This window comes from Microsporum canis, genomic scaffold (assembly GCF_000151145.1).
Source record: "Microsporum canis CBS 113480 supercont1.1 genomic scaffold, whole genome shotgun sequence".
NCBI lineage: Eukaryota > Fungi > Ascomycota > Eurotiomycetes > Onygenales > Arthrodermataceae > Microsporum > Microsporum canis.
In genome coordinates, this window is record NW_003299169.1 from 2,804,388 (window position 1) to 2,823,888 (window position 19,501).

Consider the following 19,501-nt stretch of genomic DNA (forward strand, 5'->3'; position numbering starts at 1 on the left):
ATGGGGATTTTTATAGCCCATGCTGCGTCAGCCGCTGGTGCAGCCCTGGCCGGCGCAGGGTCGGCCCACCAAGCTCAGCGAGTGCAAGGTTGGACAAGGGCGATCCTACTCGAAAGCCTTTTTGTTTTGGTTTAATTTTGCAAAAAGGGGAAGGATGCATTAGTAAAGTAGGCTAATTAGTCTAATTTATTAATAGTGCTAATTATGTCGTATTTACCCTGCTTGGCATGCACAGTGGCTAAGTTACTATTTTTATCAAACTTATGACACTTATCTAAGCAGGGAAGTTTATTTGCTTTTAGCTTAGCGTAGTTTATTATTAGCATGTCCAGCGGATTATTTTGGGTTAATTTACCCACATTGATAGCCAGCGTCGAGGATCGATGGAAGAGAGAGGCTATGTTGACCGATCGACCAAGCCTTCCCGTCATGTTTTGGATAACTATTTCTTTGACCTGATATAGTTATACTATATGCATATGTTTCGCGCAGCATCCATACTCAGGGCTCCAAGGATATATACATAGAACATGGCCTCTCTTCACGTTCTTGTTGGCCCCGGGGAGAAGATGAAAACCAGAGAGAAGCTCTAAAACATACATGAATGATACGATGATATTGAAGTCGTGAGGTGGGGTGGAGTACAACTTATGCAGAGCTAGGTCAAATTGCATGTGTCTGTTCTTCGTCCCTCTATAAACATGAAACGATTTTAACCCCGGAAGCTCGAGGCACATGGCGTAGTAAGCGATGCTGGAGACTGATTAATCGAGGGGGAAACTGAACCTAGCGAAGACACCGCGCTACGAGATAATAACTACATAGGCCAGCGTTTTATTTTTTATTTCATCCAATAGCCAAATTGAGGTATACGTGACAGTCGCAAGTTGCGCCGTACTCTAACGTCGTAGAGGTACTTCTAATATTCATTCTCACTTCGCTCTTTCATCTCCAAGAGAGATTTATTATCCGAGATAGAAAAGATTGTGAATGTTGGCTCGCCTAGGGAGAGGGTTAGGCGGAGGAAGTAGAAAGTTGACAGACATGCGGCAACCACGCCAGACCCATGCTGAAACAAGTATGGAGGAAAATCTTGGGCTCCACACATCTACTATGTACGTACAATGGTGGAGGATTCGCTGGCTACAGCCCAAGGTAAAATATATGTAAGTAAGCAACTCCGTTGAGTGACGGCATTGCCAAGCTTTCGCAACACGTAGCCGAAATGTGACTATTCAGCAACACAGACTATGTTACTGGACGAAGTATGTATGTCTTACATTGGTGAAATTTCTAAGAGATGAGAAATACGAGTGAGTATATTCTTTGGGGTTGGTAGTCGGCGGTCAGTCGGTCGACAGAAGTTGTACCTACCTATGTTGAAGAACAGTCTGGTTCGCTTGGGCCCATAGTAGGCCAACAACGAAGATAATAGGAGTATAGGTGAGAAGAGAGAGAGAAAAAGATACATACCGTGGCCTCCCAGAGGCTCGGTGAAACGGATCAACCATTGTCTGATTGATGGGCGGTTAGTGACACCAACTTTGCTTATCTGAGAATGAATGAAACACGGTGGCCTGGCGGTTGGGTAGAGTTGGGATGTTTCGTGCGTGCGTGAGCGAATCTGTTGCAGATTGTCGGCGGCAATCTGTGGAATTTCTATCCTCTGCTTAGCATCCTGCAAGTGCTGCAAGCTGCATGTTGTTATTCTTAGTTTCAGAATTCCAACAACGCGCACAGGCCAGGAATTAGGTTTATTTAGGGTCCGGCGGACAGGTTAATTAGTCGCCTTTTTTTTTTTATTGTGTTTTTTATTTGGGATATTTTTGTACTTGACTTAGGATTCAAGAATGATTCTTATTGGAAGACGGGAGAGGGCGGATGTTGTGAAGAACTGGACGGCGTACCGACCACTCGGATCGCTGGGTTAAATGTTGGTTGATCAAGTTGTCGTGACAGGACTGAACAAGGACCTGAAGATGAAACTTGTCAGCGGGTAGGCCTTTGTTTGCTTGAAAGCCGGGCGTTTAGACATGATACAGAGAAGATGGGCGCTTCGCCTTCTTGACATCTGATGGTAGATACAAATAAATCCATCTATATGATCAAGTAATAGAATTTCGTTGAAGTCCTGAGCGGCGGGGCAGGTGCTTAGTCAGACTCGATGAGTAAGCAGCAAAGGGTTCAACCTTCACTCGACTTCAGCTACAACTTCAAAACGTTCGACAGCATTTGATCAGGATGATACTCGACTTGTTCTTAGAATAGGACGACTGTGCAGTTAACCGCCGACTCTGGTGGAAGCGCTGTGATGTGTCCTTACTTCGTACTGAGCACTCCGCCCTCAAAGGCCGCCAGATGGTCAGGGAACAGAGCATTGGGGCGCTGCCCTGCATAGCTCCCCGCCAGTGATGAGGCCAGGAAAGCTGTCCCAACCGCCAGCGCCTGTGATGAGTGTTTCAAGATCGTTCTAGTTCAGCATGTACACGCTCACACGGCTGCGACAGGACTGGAAAAGAAGGAAAAAGAAGGAAAAAAGGTCAGCTTCAGGATGCATCAACCCCTGACCCCGGCGCCTGCATATTCCCCTGGACTGTCACATTGCCAAAAGCCACACTGCCCATCCCGGGTTAATTGAGTATACTTAGCTTCTATTTTTGATCCACCTTGGCTCATTTGCTCACATTTCTTTCCTTTTTCTGTCTCTCTTAACCCTCATTTTGCTTTTTCTTTACGCTAAGTTTTAGGTCCGACTGGGGCATTATTTGCAACTTTACCTTGCGTCCCGAGATTCGACATCTAACGCAGCGCAGACGCGAAACCACAGCAAGACATACCATACCCGTTCGTGCGCACTCCGGCTGCATCTGGATATATATATAATAGGGACCCTCAGGTCTCTTTATTTAGTTCGTCATGGCTCCTCCAAACTTCAACGGATTTCCTGTTCTTCTACAACCATCCCACCTTGGGTCTCGATCACAATCGCTGTCGCCCTCAAGCTCCTTACTTCGTACATGCTTGACACCATCACTTCGTCGACCTTCTATCAATATATTTCCTACTTCTGAACGATGGACTCTCCAGCAGCCGCTATGGATTCTACCTTGTCGTGGTCCAGTCCTTATACCGGAGCAGTCCCTGGATCAGTTCCCGCCTTAACGCCGCTCTCGATGCCGCATACTCCGCATACTCCGCATACTCCTCTACTGACCTCTGCCATGACATCTCCTGTTGACAGCACTCCTATGCTTGGATTCTGCTTTCCAGAGTTCAACTTGGAACGTCCTACCTCCATGAAGCTTTATCGAAGCCACTCCGAAGGAACCGTGGGTGTTTCCTCAACTATGGCCACTCGCAAATGCGCCCCCAAATCTCAGCGCCGAGAATCCATTAATGTCAGCATGCCTGTTACATACACCCCAGCTACGCACCGTATCAGCAAAGCGAAGAAGGGGAAACGTGTCCATGCGTGCCAATTCCCTGGATGTACAAAGGTAAGGCGCAATAAAGAGCTTTTCTTCCTCCCTTTTTCTAGGTCTTTTCTTATTAATTCTTTTTCTTTTTCTTTCCTTTCAGGTGTTTACAAGAGCCGAACATAGACGGTATACCTCTCTAGCTCCCTTCAGAATAAAAGACGGCGTACGAAATAGTGAAGAGCTTAATGCTAAGATTTCGTCTTTATAGCCGGCATGAGTTGAACCACAATCCACAGGCAACATTTATCTGTACTATCAACGGATGCAGAAAGGGATTCCACCGCTCCGATCTTCTCTCTCGCCATATAGAGAAACAGTAAGGTTCCGCTCTTTCCTTGGAACGTGAAAGAAGGGTAGCTAATGTCATCCTGAATAGCGAACAAGAATCTCGCGCTACTAAATCAACAACCGGCCACAAGAGACGAATCAGCCAAATCTCCGATACCTCCGATATTGCCCCAATGTCTTCTCCCTCTCTTACAATGCCTCACTCGGTCCCAACCTCCGCTCAAATTCCTCCAATCACTCCTGAGTTGCACTCTCTTCAAGCTGCACACTCTCCATATCTGAACACCCAGCTTCTTTCCCCACCGTACTGGACCAGCTTCCGAAGAGCTTCCGATCCTGCTATTGCGTACTCTGGCATACCATATTCTAGGGGTGATGACTCGAGTCTCTTCTCTTCTCCGGAATGTTCCCGATCTCCTTCTTCGGATAGTAGCCACGGCAGCCATTTCCCATTCAGCACCCCACACATTACAGGAATCGGTATCTTCCATGAGCCCATGGTCGACCAAACTCTCATGGGTTCTTCATTGACATATGACTCGAATTTCGGCAGCTTTCAGGCGCTTGATTCTACAGCCATTCAATCTTCACCACTGGTTACACTCCCAGCTGACGGTGATAGCACGCGGATAGTAAGTGACTATACACTTTTGTCGCAACTAACGAGGAAACGTCAATAATACCCTTTACTAACAATATATCCAGTGTAACCTCCCTTTGAACTGGGCTCAAACGAATGGATTTCCTTGCGATGCGAACTTGCTTCCTCCATCTGAATCGCTTCAACCAATAGTTGAATGGGCATAGATGATTCGGCTAGGTCTAGATCAAGTCTAGCTACCCCTTCACACTAATCCCGCATTACCTATCGGCTCGCTTTACCAGTCAGTCGAATTTTATATCATAACGATCGGATTTCAGGACGCTACACATTTGGGTCCCTTATTATATTATTCTTTAGTTCTACTCGAAGCTTACCAGACCATGGATTGATTATTCCTCGACCTTTCTTTATCTGGCCCCTCCATGGTCAGATTTTTTTACCTTCAGAAATATCCGGCATTTATACCTCTAGGCATTACATGGCTACTGCAACTTATTTATCAGCCCATCACACATGGGACGAGTGGTCTTCTGGATGAAGGTGAACTGCAATTTTCTCACTTTATTTCATTCCGTATAGTCAAAGGGTGCTGGAGTTTTGAAGTCTTCTGCATTTATTTTTCATGTGGCCGGTGCCCCTTCTTCTGTTGGCGTACCTTTTTCGACTTTTATCTTCTTTGGGTTGGCTTTTCTGCGTTTCTGCTTTTTTGTTCTTCTTGTCCTCTTCATTTCTTCTTCCTCTTCTTCTCACACCCCTTTTTTCTTCATTTCTTCTTTTACGCCTTTAACGACTTCTCTTCATGAACATATATTGAATACCGGTTTTTGGAAAAATTTTTTGGCTACTTCTGGTTGGCATCTTCGGGCCTTGTATACATTTTATATTCCGTTTCTATTCTATGCATATATAGAGGAGCACTTCACTTCTTCTACTTTTTATCTCTATTTTTTCTCTTTCACTCTCTTGCCTCTAGAGCGAGACATATTTGGCGTTACATACGGGCATACGACATACGGCGGAGTTCTTGCATAAAATATTATTACTTGACTTACAAACATCTCGAATCTTTACCTGCTGTTTGACCCTTTATTGATTGGTACCAATTATATCGCCTTTTGACTACATACCTAAGGCTAAGTAAGGCCTGTTCGTGACAAAATAACCTTGGCCCTTTGTTCCATAATAATCGCTACGCCAACCCTTGTTTGATGCAAGGCTCAGCAATCCTTCCTTACTCAGCCCACAGCCTACATCACGAATAGGACATACCTCCATCATCGCTCCATCGTCATGCATGGAACAGACAGGGTGGGCCCAACTACGCTGGCTTTACCGTGACTCAGGTGGAAACGTGAAACATGAGGCATCGGCTAATAGAAGGACCTTATTTTACTTAACTCTTAGCTGCGCTATTGAAAGACCTCTATAACTAATTGGCTAACAACTAGTGCTCAAAATACCAAAAATTGTGCAGGGTAGTCACACAGGGAACCGTACGCAGCCACAGGGATATCATCCAAGGCATTCTAAATGGAAGCAAGAGTATATATGTTGGACCAAAGCCCTTGCTCTCTGGACGTGCTTCCATAAGAAATGATTGGGCGTATTGGAACCAAAATTTGGTACATGAGTTGATTACGAGAATTAACCCATATACCAAGCCTGCTATTAACCCTGTCCGGATGTCAGGAGGTTGGGCAGACCCCATGCAATGACATGGGCGGAGTATTTTCAAGATCTGGTGGCTACTACCATAGCAAGAACCTGAAACATTATAGAAGGAAACGCTTCGTTGAGCTACAACAACACGTTATTAAAAGGCTTAAGGATACTGAGCATTTCCCACAACGCTGAGCTGCCTGGTAGGAGAGACAGGGTTGTATATACCCCTCGCCGGCTAGGACTGGGTTCTGTACCCCTTCCTGCACGATATTACTTGTCCTTCCTCCGCATCTACTACACCCGCAGTGGGGAGTTAAGAGGTTCGTTTATCGTTTATCCCCTACCATTATATGGAGTTAGCCCACTCCTTGTCCCTACTATATTCCGCTCAGGAGAGTGAAAGTGCAATGTCATCATTCCGCAGGGCCTAACGATAGAGAGTGTGCGTTCTACACCCTGTTCTTAATGTTAACGGCCTGCATCACATATGTTTACTCATGAGCAGACCCGGTATTTAAAGGAACAAGTATTTAGCTAAGTCAACCAACCAGGGATGCAGGGAGCATTGCTTCTTTGCCTGCCGAATATTTAAGGAAACCATTTGCCAGCAAGGAATAAGATGCAAGATAAGGATTAACTTCAACAGTTTATTTGTCCACAAAAGCCGTGCATAATTATCCCGAGTTGAAAAAATTGTATGTTATCGCTAGAACGACCAGGCTGAACGAGATATGACTTGAGTCTTAAGACATCTGGCCTCGCATGTTCTTACTATGTAAACCCTTGCAAACTTACTCGGGCCGTTTCTCACCTCATAACCTTGTGGCACACTTGCATGTCTAGCCTTGCGTCGCCTCTTTTGAAAATACTCTGGCCAATAGGTATAAGAAGGGGAGAAACAAAATTAAAAAGTTGTTCATTATACAAGTGTCCCTAAGTATCTATAACAAGCCCATCAAAGATTTACTCCGTTAAGGCGAGGCCTACTTGAACTGGTCCTCAGTTACCCCTTTGCCCATTGCACTTGTGCTGCTAATACCACCGGTAACCATCTTTAACAATTCATCCACATAGTTTGCACCACTCCATTTCTGGTGGGTAACGACGTCGACCTTGTTATCCATCTCCGGCTCTTGGACCATCTCTCCGTATGCACGCATCCCTTGCTTAGCGTATGCCTTGGCGAATTGATCTGATATTAGGGCGGTAGTGTGCAGACCTGCAAGGGTGATAAATTGCCAGCTGTAGCCAAGCTCACCGAGGCGACGAATGTAGGTCTCTTGCTCGTCGCGGGGCATAGCTGTCTTCCAGTTGAAAGAGGGTGAGAGGTTGTACGCCAATTTTTGTTCGGGCCAGACGGCATGTACTCCATCAGCGAACTCCTTGGCTTGCGCATAATCAGGAAGCTTGCTCTCCATCCAAATCAGATCTGCGAATGGGCCATATGCAATGGCGCGGTTGACGGCACACTCGCATCCGCCTTGGTATCTGTAGAATCCTTCTCTGGTTCGTGGCGAATCCCAGTTCCAGTAGATATCGCTACCAGTTAATTCCTTGGCAATAGCACGAGCTTCAGTATTGCTCTTTCCCTTTATGTCGGTAAGGAACTTGTCAATAACGGCCTTCTTATTAGAGATGGATGGCGTGGCATTTATTTGGTCAATGGCTGCATCTTGGAAGCGTTTGAGTCCGGCCTGGCTGACCCAATCGTCTTCAATCTTTTGAAGTTCGACGCCGTTCTTGCCTGCCTGTTCCGCGGCGACCATTAGATCGTTGAGAGGCTCTATGTTAGAGTTAGTAGATCCAACGATGAAGGCGTGGTCACGGGGGTCGATAGTGCTGGTGATAAGGGTTGCGGCTTCCGAGTCTGTTCTTGCAATAGCCAAAAGGTCGGTTCCTACATTTCACCCGTGTTAGTAAGTATGAAAATAATGTATCTTTGATTCCCACTTCTTCTGTGGATAACTTACCCATGATATCAGCTTGCGCTCGGATGGCAACAAGGCGGTTGATATGTTCACTGATTGGAACAAGGACCTTTCCAGCCATGTGTCCACACTTTTTTGTTCCAGGGGCTTGATCCTCGATATGAATCCCAGCAGCTCCACGCTCGATGAACAGTTTTGTAAGTTTCATGACAGCGGTCAGGCCACCATGACCAGTATCTGCATCAGCAATAATGGGTCGAAGGTAATCAATGTTTGGTAGGCTATTGCGCTGTTCCTTTGGAGCACGCAGCCGTTCCTCTCTCTGTTTTCGGTCATGGAATAATTGAGCTAGGAAGAGCTGGTTGACCTTGTTCGGAACAGTGTTCTGGTTGCATATGAGTATAAGCCCTTATCCCTGTTTTGATGTATAATAGCATTGTGCTCACCATTGGGTAATCCGCGAGGTCGGGGGAAGGCTCGTCTGTCGACGAAGCAGTCGAGGAACTCTGCCATCCAGACACATACACAGTGTCCAGATATTTCACCATCTGTGTGAGCATGGTTGGCTCAAGACAACCATAAGTGAAGCTAGCATCTTTATTCTGCATAGGACGTTAGTATGGATAATCAGACGCCATATTACATGGTTTTCATACCGCGAATCTATCCTCCAAGATCTTCCACAGTTTCCTGCTCTGTGCATTTGATGGGTAGTCGATTGTTAGGGTGCCTCGTTTGGCGACGATTTGCTCCGCTGTAAAGGGGCGCTTGGTATAACGCCACCTTGAATCTTTCCACCAGTTCTTGACTTGCTCGACATCTCGCAAGAACTTTTGCTCCTCTTGCTCAACGTATGCCATGTTGAAGGGTCTAAGGAGGCTATTTTGAATCCTGCACGGTAAAAATGATGGGTTGGTCTAATAACAAGACTCAATTCGGCTGAACGACTAAATGAATATTATACACAAGGTTACGGGAAAACGATTGAAGTCAGGAAATGGAAATGAAACAAGAAAGTTGATCCAGGCGGGTGCTATCCTTTTATCTTATCTTTCTTTTGCCCGTGAGTCAACCAAAAAATAGCTTAAGAGAACTAAAGAGTTCTCTATAGTAGTCAGTTTCCACCGAGGCAACGTCAATGGGGCTTCTTGCGCACGATCAACGGCCAGGGTCCGAAGAGCATGGCCAGCTTAGAGCTAAGGGAGATAGTATAGAGCTGTTCCGCTCGGCAAAATGGGTAACGGGAAGTCCAGACTTCTTGTAGAATATCCATATTTCTTGTGCGCATAGGCCACCGAATTGTGAATATCGGGGAAAACCTCTGCCTGTTGAAACAGTCTCCTGTCTCTGATGATGGCAGGCATATGTCCTCCTCCATAGCATCTCATAGCGCTAAACTGGCCTTCCGGCTCACCATAAGCAATGCGTATGTGTGAAGCACAAGGCAAGTTTGGCTTGGGAAAAAAATATGATGAAAGCATGACGTTTGAGGTGTTCGCATGTGAGTTCGGCCAGCATCCGAACAGCCAATCAGCACGAGCCACTCACATGAAAGGCGCGTCACCTGACCTGTTCTTCCACCGGGGATTTTCCATGGCGGAAGCTGACCGAATATTGAACTTCTGGATAGGGAGAAGGCATGAGACGAAAAGGGATCTGATAAGCTGGAGTATGGAGGATATGGCGATGCCTCGGCTGAGGAAACTGGTAACTATGGAGCTGACACGGTGATGGGTGACTTGTTGGTCGCGGGTGCCTTCCGGTCCGTGTCATGAGCTCTAAGATCCAGGCTGGTAGTTACATATCCAGGAGACATCTAGTCAATGCCTTGGTAAAACTGTGGAGTTGTTGATTAACAGGTCACTTGGTCCTCAAGAAACTTCAACACTTCGGAGTACATATAGACAGAATTGAATATATGGTATAGTGTATATATATCCGCCGTACATATTTCTCGACCTCGCCAACGTCCCCAACCACTATAGCGTTCCTGATCCAAGTCAGGGCTTTGATGACTAATAGTTATGGCCTTCAGTCTGGAACTTGCTAGATCACGTGGAGCTCTGGCCCTTTTGTTCTGTATACTATGTAGTTTCACTATCCTGGAGTTCTCCGTATTCCGTCGAGAGCCTATTTTCCAGCATAATATCCCAGTTCAAACTGTTGATGTGCTACTATGGTAGGTTCTCCCTCTGGAGAACTATTTTCTTGCTCCGAGCCGTCGGGGGGAGGGATATCTAATATCACCGGGGTCGTACACCTGGTGAAATGTAGGGCCTCCGTGATGCTACTATGGCTGGAACCTACTCCTTTCATCGCCACACCTGTATCGAATCGAATTGAAGATTTCTTAGGCTACGCTACGCTCATCTTTAACGACTCTAGGGCTTGGTCTTTGGAGAACCTAGAGAACCTAGTGGGGTCGAGATTAATACAAACAATGGGCACATGCGTTTCTGACTATTTATGGAAAACCAATTGAAGAATTGGTAGAAGAAAAAGAGGCTAGTGACCAGTCTTCGAACTTGGCTTTAGTTATTGTGGTGATGGATCACCGCCATCAAGGCAAACTTTTTTGGTTTAACAACTCCAAGTTAGACTAGATAGGGCACAAGCCGGAGGGGAGTATTTACAAGAGAGGGTGGGACTTTAATGTGTACGTACACAATGAGTCTTTGTCCAAGATACCAAGAAAGGGGTATATATCCTAAGATTGCAATTTTGCAGCTCTTATTTTCAGCATACAGCAGCAAGAGTGGCCGAAAGAGCAAAGAAGTAAAAAGGCAAAAAAAGGCTCAAGTTTAATCAGTCGTCCTATTCAAACACCTGGAAGGATTTTTTGCTTCCCCTAGAATTCTACTGCAGTGGTTGCTTCCTTGAATGTTTCGTAAGGAGTGCACGCACCCAGGGCTCGCCTCATATGTGCGTTCAAGAATTGAAGCCCATACACATAACTTGCATTCACCCACCCAAACCTATAATAGAAATACTCGTCAGATCAATTATTTGAGAGTTATTATATTTCTTCAAATGTTGTTGTCACTTACCCTTCTCGAGATACCCCCTTAAAGTCAATGCCCTGGTTCCCGTACTCGGCATCAACTTTGTGCGGGTCAATAGGGCGAGTAACGTCGTACTTTTCAACAACGGTGCCGTTGAAGTCAACAAAGGCCTTGGTAACCATATACAACCATTTATATGCCAACTCTTCTGCTTCTTCCTGGTAGCCATACCGCATGAGCCCAGTCCATGCGAGTATCTGCTGCGGCGCCCAACCATAAGGGTAATCCCATTGACGGTTAGGCCGGTCGATTCCAATTTTACCTCTGGATTCTTCTGTTCCAGAAACCAGGCCGCCGTACGCTTGGAATTTTGGTAGTGCCTTGCTGACAAGGAGAGCCGCTTGTCGTGGATTTGCGACACCTGCCCACATTGACCAGAAGGTCGTTGCACTTTCATAGCTGGTGATTTGTTCCTTAGCGGTATCATAGTCAAAGTACATTCCCTTTTCTTCATTCCACATATATTTATCAATTGCCGCCCTTCTCCTTCTCGCACGACGGTCCCACAACGATGAACTTTCAAACTCCCTAGATTCAGTTTCAGGAGTCCGGAATTCATGAGGAATGAACAATTTGTCCTTGAAATGCTCACGTAAGACACGTGCAATGTCTACTTCATACTTGTAAAGTAGGCAATTCAGATCAATCGTCGCAAGATTTGCGCATACTTTTTCAAGACGGTAGGAAGTGTCATGGCCTGATTCCCGTACTGCTCGGTCATGTAAGAAGTATTCATCAAGCTCCGGGCATTTGATTTCACCGCTATTATATCCCTCAACAAATTCATCAAATGTCATTCCGTATTTCTTTGCATATGGTGTTAGGATGTGATAAAAGTGGGTTGGTTCTGTCTCGGGCGGGACACCAATACCGGATGGCCTGTATCTAGATAGCCCAGTAGTCGGGTCAAACCGTGGTTTGGACACCCAAACGCTATGATATTCCTTGATAGCTGCCAGTATAGCCTCTCTGAGGAAGTCCACTGCTCCCGGCTGAGATTTAATTCGATCATATACCCTCAGTGCCATATCAGTAAGGAATGGGGGTTGAGAGCGGCATAAGTAATATGATCGGTTGGCGTTGAGGATTTTCCCATAATGTTTGATACAAAAGCAAAAATTCACGACCATATCTCTCGCAAGTTCGACATGTTCCGTCACCAGTAAACCAAGGGATTCCATATAGCTATCCCAACCGTAGAGCTCATTGAAGCGCCCCCCAGGAACTACGTATGGAACTCCTCGAAGGTCCTTCTTCCCCGTATCTGGATTCTCAAATTCTTCCATAGCTAGTGACAGCAATCCAGGCTTACTGTTCAGGTCTCTCACATATTCTGGTGTGATTTCCCCGGCCGGAAGAAGTTGGACATCTAACCGTAGCTCAGGTCGAGATTCAGCAATTTGCTTATAATATTCATACTGCTCTGGGGCTCCTGGCGGCACATATATCCGTGGCCTCGGATCATCAGTCCAGTCCTTGGGGTCTCTACCCACGATTTCGATATTAGAGCCGTCGATTCGCCGTGTCAAGGCTTTCCAGAACGAGTTTTGGATCAGACGTGAGAGCCGATTGACGGGGTTCTCATTTAGACGCTGTTCATCAAGGACTATCTGCTTTCTTCCGTAATCCTTCGCTATGGTGAGCTCTTGAAGTAGGTTGGAGAGCATATAAGTCCCTCTTAGATCAGACTTCTTGAAACCTGAGGATGCCGCAGTGCCAACGTGAAGAACCTTGGGACCAGCATCCTCTATGGTAATTTGCATATTATTGTCCGTGTCTTCCCTCTCGAGGAGGGCCTGCAGCGTTGGTTCCACATCGATAAGGAATTTTCGCGAATATGAGTGTTCATCTAGTAATGAATAGGAAGCATCAGTAGTTGATGACAAACAGTCACAGAACACCTGACCAGCACAACTTACCATGGCTACCTCTGCGAGCAACCAAGTGCTCTAGGTCTGCAGCATTGAATCTCTTCAAAGTCTGGGAACAAATACTTATTACTGAACGCTCTTCTCAGTGGGGGACAACAAACGAGCATAACTGACTGAGGACAAAGCTCTTCTGTGGTTGTTTTGCTTCTTAACTCCTCGTTGTTCGCCGTAGTAGATATCGGGATGGGAGAAAGGGTCGACGCCATCGGATGAATGTCGTTTATGTTGCCCGCCTGACGTGCTCATTATCTAGTACAGATGCAGCGGTTGTTTTTGGACGGAAAGGTTGAAACCTCAAGCACTTTATATTTGTCCGTTTAATTAGTAATGCCAAGACATCTATGACGATGGGATGCAGCGCAAACGGCCTGACTTGCCTTCTGATCTCTATCAACCCTTCAGCGTCGAGTGATGTATCCAGCAGGAGGATGAAGACGCACAAAAGCCCCAGTAATCAACACAATCATTTCTCCATCTCCGCCTGTGGATCTTCGTTCCTATCAAGTTATGACGCACGCTAGTGGCAAAGAACCATGCTTATGTCAGAGCACGTGTACATTTACCCTTAGAGGGTCAAACAAGGCAAGAAGAATGTTTTTACAGAGTTACAAGGCTGCTTCATAGCCGGTAAATTATAGCTGGTAGAAATGTACTATCTAGTGTGTCGGTATATAGTATGTTCCCCGTTTAGAGCCTCGCTCCAATCACGCTTCCGCCATCTACTGTGATGGTAGAGCCGTTGATATATGCTCCAGCACGGCTGCTCAAAAACAGACAGGCCCCAGCAACATCCTGAGGCGTACCAATACGGCCAAGTGGAATTCCGGCTTCAATCGTCTCTTGGAATTTCTCTAGGGTTGCCCTCATCATCTTGCTCTGGAAGGGACCGCATGCAAGAGTGTTTGATCTGCGTTTGAGGCATTAGCGAAGAATATTTCACCCCAACAAACTGGGAACATACGTGATATTTCTCCTTCCCAAATGATTTGCTAAAACTCTGCTAAGGTGGTGGAGGCCAGCTTTACTCGCGCTGTATGCATATGTTTCCAATGCGGGAACTCGCAATCCCTCGATACTTCCAATGTTTATTATTCTTGCCGGGTCCAATTCACCCCCACCTTTTTCAAGGAAAGGAGTGAAAAGTTGTGTGACATTGAAAACACGGTGAAGGTTTAATGTAAGGACCCGAGTCCATGCAGAGGATGGGTATTCATCGTATGGAGCACCCCAGTTGGAGCCAGCGTTGTTGACAAGGATGTTGAGCTCTGATAAGTAGTTAGAGTTGTAGGAGGAGAATGAGATATAGATCAGGCGTACTGGATTCCCGTTTTCCAAATTCCTCCGCAAGTTTCTTGCAATCTTCTTCCTTGTATAGGTCGGCCTTGATTGCGTATGCTTTGCCTTTCCCAAGTGCGTTCAACTCCTGGCACACGTCTTCGCAAGTCTTGATATCTCGAGCTGTGATATATACTGTTGCACCATTAACAACATATCCTTCAGATATCATGCGGCCAATCCCTTTGGCACCGCCCGTCACTAACACAATCTTGCCCTACAATTTATTTGCCTATTAGTATTTGAGTAATTCTTGCTGAGAATACGAGGGATAGCTTGGGGACAAACTTTGACGTCGAAGAGAGATGCAGCGTCCATTTTTGAGAGAATCTTTGAGTCCTATAGGGGATGTGGTGAGAAAAGAAGTGTAGTTAGTATGTCTGATTTGAATAGAAAAGGGCCTTCAATGCCGAAGTTGATTAAATACTACTGAGATGCCGAGGCATCTATCTACTTAGTTAAACTTAGTTTGCAATGTTTGCATTGAATTTTCAGCTTATTAACAATACTCTTGGGCTATATTAAACACGTGATATGATATGGCGTGCAGATTTCCTCTTTAAGATTAGTGTGTTTTGAGTTAGTCAGCAGGATGTGCAAACAATCCAAGTTCTTTCTCTTTTTGAGCAAAACGCTGACACGCTTTATTATCTCAATAACTACAGAATGCTGCCATGCAAATCCCATGCTTTGTCAAGCAACAGATCTAACTTCAAAAGGCGGATGTATTAGCAGTAATAACCCTTTAATTAAACTGTGTCATTTCGGAATCTCTCTAATGAGTTTTCCGCATCTACTTCTCCAGTTTGACTGCACATTTTGTGCATATCGTTGTTGAGTCATTATACTGCTGACAATTACTAAAAATCTACTTGAGATTGCTGACAAGATCTTTTGGAGTAACGTGGTGATCAGCGTCCAGTCTTTCTTCTATAGTTGACAGATGCAATGATATTGTAATAATCAGGGACTTTGTCTTTGCTGACAGGGCTAACAAAGTGCCATGCGTGCTTGTAGTTTTGTATTTGGTTCAAAGTACGCCGAAGTTCGTTATAATAAGGCCCATGGCGTGGTTCCCGTGATAGTACGTCCATCCCGGGAGACAAACCGGTTGCTTGGATTGCAGGGGTAGAGAGTGGATCGATTGGGGTAATGGCACAGCTTGCCCATTGCCGAGGCGGCGGATGGATTATATAATTTTTTTGCCGTAAACACATATTTTGGCCAGAACGCATTACTTCTGCCTGAGAAGCATACGGCCTGTTTCGAGATACCTTATTTGGGGAAGTATATAGTCTTTGATGTATCCCATCCAGATCGACTTGTCGAGAGTGATATCTTTAGTAAAGCCTTGTTTTTGGAAGTACCCAGTGGCATAATTATCGCGTAAGTTAGAAAAAACGCATCACAGGGGAAGTAGCTCTAACATAATCCTTCAAATGGGCCATGAGATGCGCTCCATATCCTTTCACTTGCTGGTTAGCGGAAATCGTGCAAAGGACTATTTCAGCGAACCTGCGACCCCGGAATTCCCGATATGCTACTCCTCCGATAACCTGAGGAGGCATTTTGACGATGGCCATAGACACATGAGCGCGATCGTAGACGGGACGTGCAATGTAATCTTTGGGTATTTTGGAAGTTGCTTTTGAAATAGGCATTTAAGACCTTTAAGGATAACAGTGCTCTCTCTAGAACCATCATTTTTGACAGCTTAATACTCGATATCACCTTTTCGTTCTTCTAAAACTGCATGCTATGGAATAGTTAGAACATCTTCTATTTAGAGGCCCTCACGACTCTTTTGTTCATCGGTGTTGAACGTTGACGAACCTAAACTGGCATACTTAATATTTATGCAATACGAGGTCTATAACTGGCCACTCAGTACATAGTAGAGGTATAATTGCCCTATATACTAGGTACAAGGGGTATATAAGAGGTATACAAGCCAAAGCCATAGGATGCAACCTTCTCTCGCGGAGGCTTTAAACCCAGCGTGTGTTAGTGTTAGATTACATAATCGGTCCTTGAGTACAGTTCCAACCTTGGCAACCCGAGCAGCTCTACAACAAGCAAAGAGACGAACGAAATAGGTTACCAAACGCTTGCAATTTCATTATCTAGCTATTTGGAAGATTAAGATAGCTACATCAATTTATATGGCCGTTCCTTTATAAACTGAAGTTCCTATCCGTGAAAATTCTACGTAGCTACTTCGTATGTAGTTGGGCTAACTGTCGGGGCCTTGGGCCATGAGACCACGGGACAAAACAGGCCTATCTGCCCATGAAAACATGAGTGATAAGGTGCGAGTCGTAGAGTCGAATGGATGACTAATCCAACATAAAATGTTGTGCTTAGTCAGCTCACATACTCGAGCATACTCGATATTGAAATGCCCACTAATTATCGTCCTTTTTCCCAAGGTAACTGTTGGCGTGAGGTCAAGGTCAGTATTGGACTCTGTATTGTTGCTCTGAATGGAACTGCGACTAAGTGATCGTATTACCTAGATAAAACTCAGTCTTTCCCTCACGTTTCTCTCATATCCTCACTCTCAATCAAACCGTTATCCAGTTAGAATGGAGGAACTACAAGCCCGTCATAGAAAGGAGCAACGAGACCTTCAAGCACGGATTACACAGAAGAAAAAGTCAGCGACGAAGAAAACGCGCAAAGGCGTAAATGACGAATGTGAAAGCTTGCAGAGACAACTCCTAGATAAGCAGCAGGCGGAGATATCTCGACTGAATGGCCAGATAGATGCTGGAGATGGTGATACAATCAATCAAATAAATGGCCTAAATATCGAGGATAATGGTCAAGATGAAGAGAAAGGGGAAATATATGTTAACGAGAAACCAATTTGCCCTGTCCCTCACAATAACACTAGCACCCCCGTTGCTAGCGTAGCAGAAAGAGGACCCGGCCCGAAGCGTGGCAACCGCCAGAAAGCACGCTTGGCTAGGCGTGCTGCTGAGCGTGAGGCAGAGATTAATAACGCTGCGAACGAAGCCGCTAACCAGACTGACTACCGTGCTAACGAGCGCATGGCTATGGATGACGCTTTTGCTCGTCTCAAACTAAAAGAAAAGGACATTGCGCCAGATGGGCATTGTTTATATTCTGCTGTGGCGTGGCAATTGACAGAAAATGATATATCCCTGAGGCCAGAGCAACCAGAAGCTATGTCGATTGATTCGGTACCACCTAGTGGACACAAAATTGTTCGAGCTACAACGGCCGATTTTATACTCTCTAATGTGGATGACTTTGCCCCATTCTTGGAAGAGCCGATAGAGGAGTATGCTCAAAAAATAAAATCAACAGCGGAGTGGGGAGGTCAGCTAGAATTACAGGCTATTGCACGTGCATACAAAGTGCGGATAAACGTCGTTCAAGGAGATGGGCGTATTGAAAAATTTCAACCAGACGGTGAAGGGGATGAAAGTCGATACAAAGACATATGGCTAGCTTACTATCGACATACGTATGGGCTTGGAGAACATTACAATGCCCTGTACCATGTCTCTTGAACGTGTTTGAGATAGTAACCAAGTATACATACTATCAGATGCCCCCCAAGCCAGAATGGGTACGGAGGTTGAACGACTGACTACACTACTTAGGTCACTGGTTTACTGGTGGCGCCAGATAGATATCCAATCCCGCACGGTGCCATCAGCATCTTTGCCGACCTCGTGGGTATGCTCTGGGTGCCAATGTGCAATACGTATAAAACCCTTATCACTCACTTTTTCGTACAGGCCGGTCTGTACATTGCCCTTGTCGTCGTATGGGATGTGTTCCCCAGGGTGGTTAAGATGCTCTAGATACGCTTCAGGTGTGGAGGCAAACGGTGGACCTCCCAGAGCTGGATCTTTCATGGTTGGAAACTCAATGCATATGAGATGACCCCGTGGGGATGGTGCGAGGAGTTGAGAATGCCTCAGAGCCCATCCTGGACGTAACGAAGGATTGAGAGCACAGAAAAACTGTTAAAATATACCGGTGACCAAAGGATGTCGCTCAAACCGTCAGTTATAAACCAGAAATGACCATCATATAGTACGTAACCAATGCTTACAGTATAATCATAGATTAGATCAAAACACCCTTCTTCCAACCCAGCTCCCTTAAGCCACTCGTCCTCGAAAAAATCTCCCTGCAAAAAAATCACCTTTCCACCACCAATCTCTAGGTCTCTTGGTTTCACCGTGTCCCCGTATTTTGCTGTTTCTTTCCGGCACGCTTCCAAGGCTGTAGTGCTGTATTCCAGGCCGTAGGTGTCATACCCAAAAGAGGCAAGCAGAAAACAATCCACGCCCCTACCACATCCAGGCACAAGTGCCTTCTTACGCAGTTTCTCTTGTCCCTCCGACTTTACAACCGCACTCTCCAGAATGTCAGACTTCTGCACAAGAACATCCTCCAACGCTGGATTATGTACCCCTCTATCCCAGGGAGTCTTTTCTTCTTGCCATAGATCCTCCCATACCTCGATTGGACGCTTGTCTTTCAGGTTGATGAAACGTTCGCTTAGCCCAGGGGCCAGGTTCGACATGATGAGAAATTTACCCCGTAGGAAAACTTTGGTCCTATTGTAATATTGGCCTCAACTTGATGTCTTTTGGATGAAGTTGTTTACCTCCGCTAGCTTAATAACTTAATGCTTACTCATCAATGATATTCACGTGATATTAGTTGTCGCCCTTCTCGGCAAAAACGGCACGCTTAACACCGAAAAGCTACTCTTTTTTTGCCGAAACTTTCCCCAACAGCGAATTTTTTCTTGTATGATAAAGGATTGAACACGCAGAAACGGCAGCATTCATACGAGAAATGCAATGTATTATTATCTGACTGGGGTTAATATACAGTCATGCTCGCCGTTTTATCCGATTCTGACTTGAGGAGTTCTCAGGGTGCGTACTATGTACGTCCAAAGGACCGAGGTTAAATCCAGAGAGGCCAACAGCTCTCAGACGCTCTAACTCTGGAGCAGAAATGCCAGGAGAGCCAATTGTAACAGCATCAAGAAAGCGGATATTTTCCCCTCGAGCCAGGGTCCTGGATCCATATTTAGCCCATGGCCAAGTTTCCTTTTCATTTCAGTTGGTCTCGTCGCCTCTGTTAACTTCTTAAATGTTGCTATTTCATATCAATATAGTGCCACATTCAGACTTTCTTCTGTTTCCTGTCACCGTTA

The 19,501-nt window shown here is 45.6% G+C and overlaps 7 protein-coding genes across 7 annotated transcripts; 3 read left to right on the forward strand and 4 right to left on the reverse strand.

The window, feature by feature from the left end:
• Positions 1 to 3,074: 3,074 nt before the first annotated feature.
• MCYG_01022 (conserved hypothetical protein) lies at positions 3,075 to 4,574 on the forward strand (the record flags this gene model as incomplete). The annotated part of the gene is made up of 4 exons (XM_002850872.1): positions 3,075 to 3,497; positions 3,580 to 3,605; positions 3,856 to 4,399; positions 4,473 to 4,574. 4 exons carry the CDS (start codon positions 3,075 to 3,077, stop codon positions 4,572 to 4,574), a joined length of 1,095 nt encoding a protein of 364 aa, XP_002850918.1.
• Positions 4,575 to 7,016: 2,442 nt separating this feature from the next.
• Positions 7,017 to 8,821, reverse strand: MCYG_01023 (isocitrate lyase; the record flags this gene model as incomplete). Its single annotated transcript, XM_002850873.1, has 4 exons — positions 7,017 to 7,930; positions 8,004 to 8,346; positions 8,408 to 8,563; positions 8,618 to 8,821. 4 exons carry the CDS (start codon positions 8,819 to 8,821, stop codon positions 7,017 to 7,019), a joined length of 1,617 nt encoding a protein of 538 aa, XP_002850919.1.
• Positions 8,822 to 9,985: 1,164 nt separating this feature from the next.
• Positions 9,986 to 10,443, forward strand: MCYG_01024 (uncharacterized protein; the record flags this gene model as incomplete). Its single annotated transcript, XM_002850874.1, has 2 exons — positions 9,986 to 10,140; positions 10,236 to 10,443. The coding sequence occupies 2 exons, from the start codon at positions 9,986 to 9,988 to the stop codon at positions 10,441 to 10,443; spliced, it is 363 nt and encodes a 120-aa protein (XP_002850920.1).
• A 366-nt stretch (positions 10,444 to 10,809) lies between these two features.
• Positions 10,810 to 13,200, reverse strand: MCYG_01025 (neutral trehalase; the record flags this gene model as incomplete). The annotated part of the gene is made up of 4 exons (XM_002850875.1): positions 10,810 to 10,936; positions 11,009 to 12,872; positions 12,943 to 13,003; positions 13,069 to 13,200. The coding sequence occupies 4 exons, from the start codon at positions 13,198 to 13,200 to the stop codon at positions 10,810 to 10,812; spliced, it is 2,184 nt and encodes a 727-aa protein (XP_002850921.1).
• A 441-nt stretch (positions 13,201 to 13,641) lies between these two features.
• MCYG_01026 (rhamnolipids biosynthesis 3-oxoacyl-[acyl-carrier-protein] reductase) lies at positions 13,642 to 14,607 on the reverse strand (the record flags this gene model as incomplete). The annotated part of the gene is made up of 4 exons (XM_002850876.1): positions 13,642 to 13,861; positions 13,916 to 14,219; positions 14,272 to 14,506; positions 14,578 to 14,607. The coding sequence occupies 4 exons, from the start codon at positions 14,605 to 14,607 to the stop codon at positions 13,642 to 13,644; spliced, it is 789 nt and encodes a 262-aa protein (XP_002850922.1).
• A 1,979-nt stretch (positions 14,608 to 16,586) lies between these two features.
• On the forward strand, positions 16,587 to 17,828 carry MCYG_01027 (OTU domain-containing protein 6B; the record flags this gene model as incomplete). The annotated part of the gene is made up of 3 exons (XM_002850877.1): positions 16,587 to 16,598; positions 16,719 to 16,741; positions 16,874 to 17,828. 3 exons carry the CDS (start codon positions 16,587 to 16,589, stop codon positions 17,826 to 17,828), a joined length of 990 nt encoding a protein of 329 aa, XP_002850923.1.
• A 102-nt stretch (positions 17,829 to 17,930) lies between these two features.
• Positions 17,931 to 18,856, reverse strand: MCYG_01028 (conserved hypothetical protein; the record flags this gene model as incomplete). Its single annotated transcript, XM_002850878.1, has 2 exons — positions 17,931 to 18,287; positions 18,380 to 18,856. 2 exons carry the CDS (start codon positions 18,854 to 18,856, stop codon positions 17,931 to 17,933), a joined length of 834 nt encoding a protein of 277 aa, XP_002850924.1.
• Between the last annotated feature and the right edge of the window lie 645 nt (positions 18,857 to 19,501).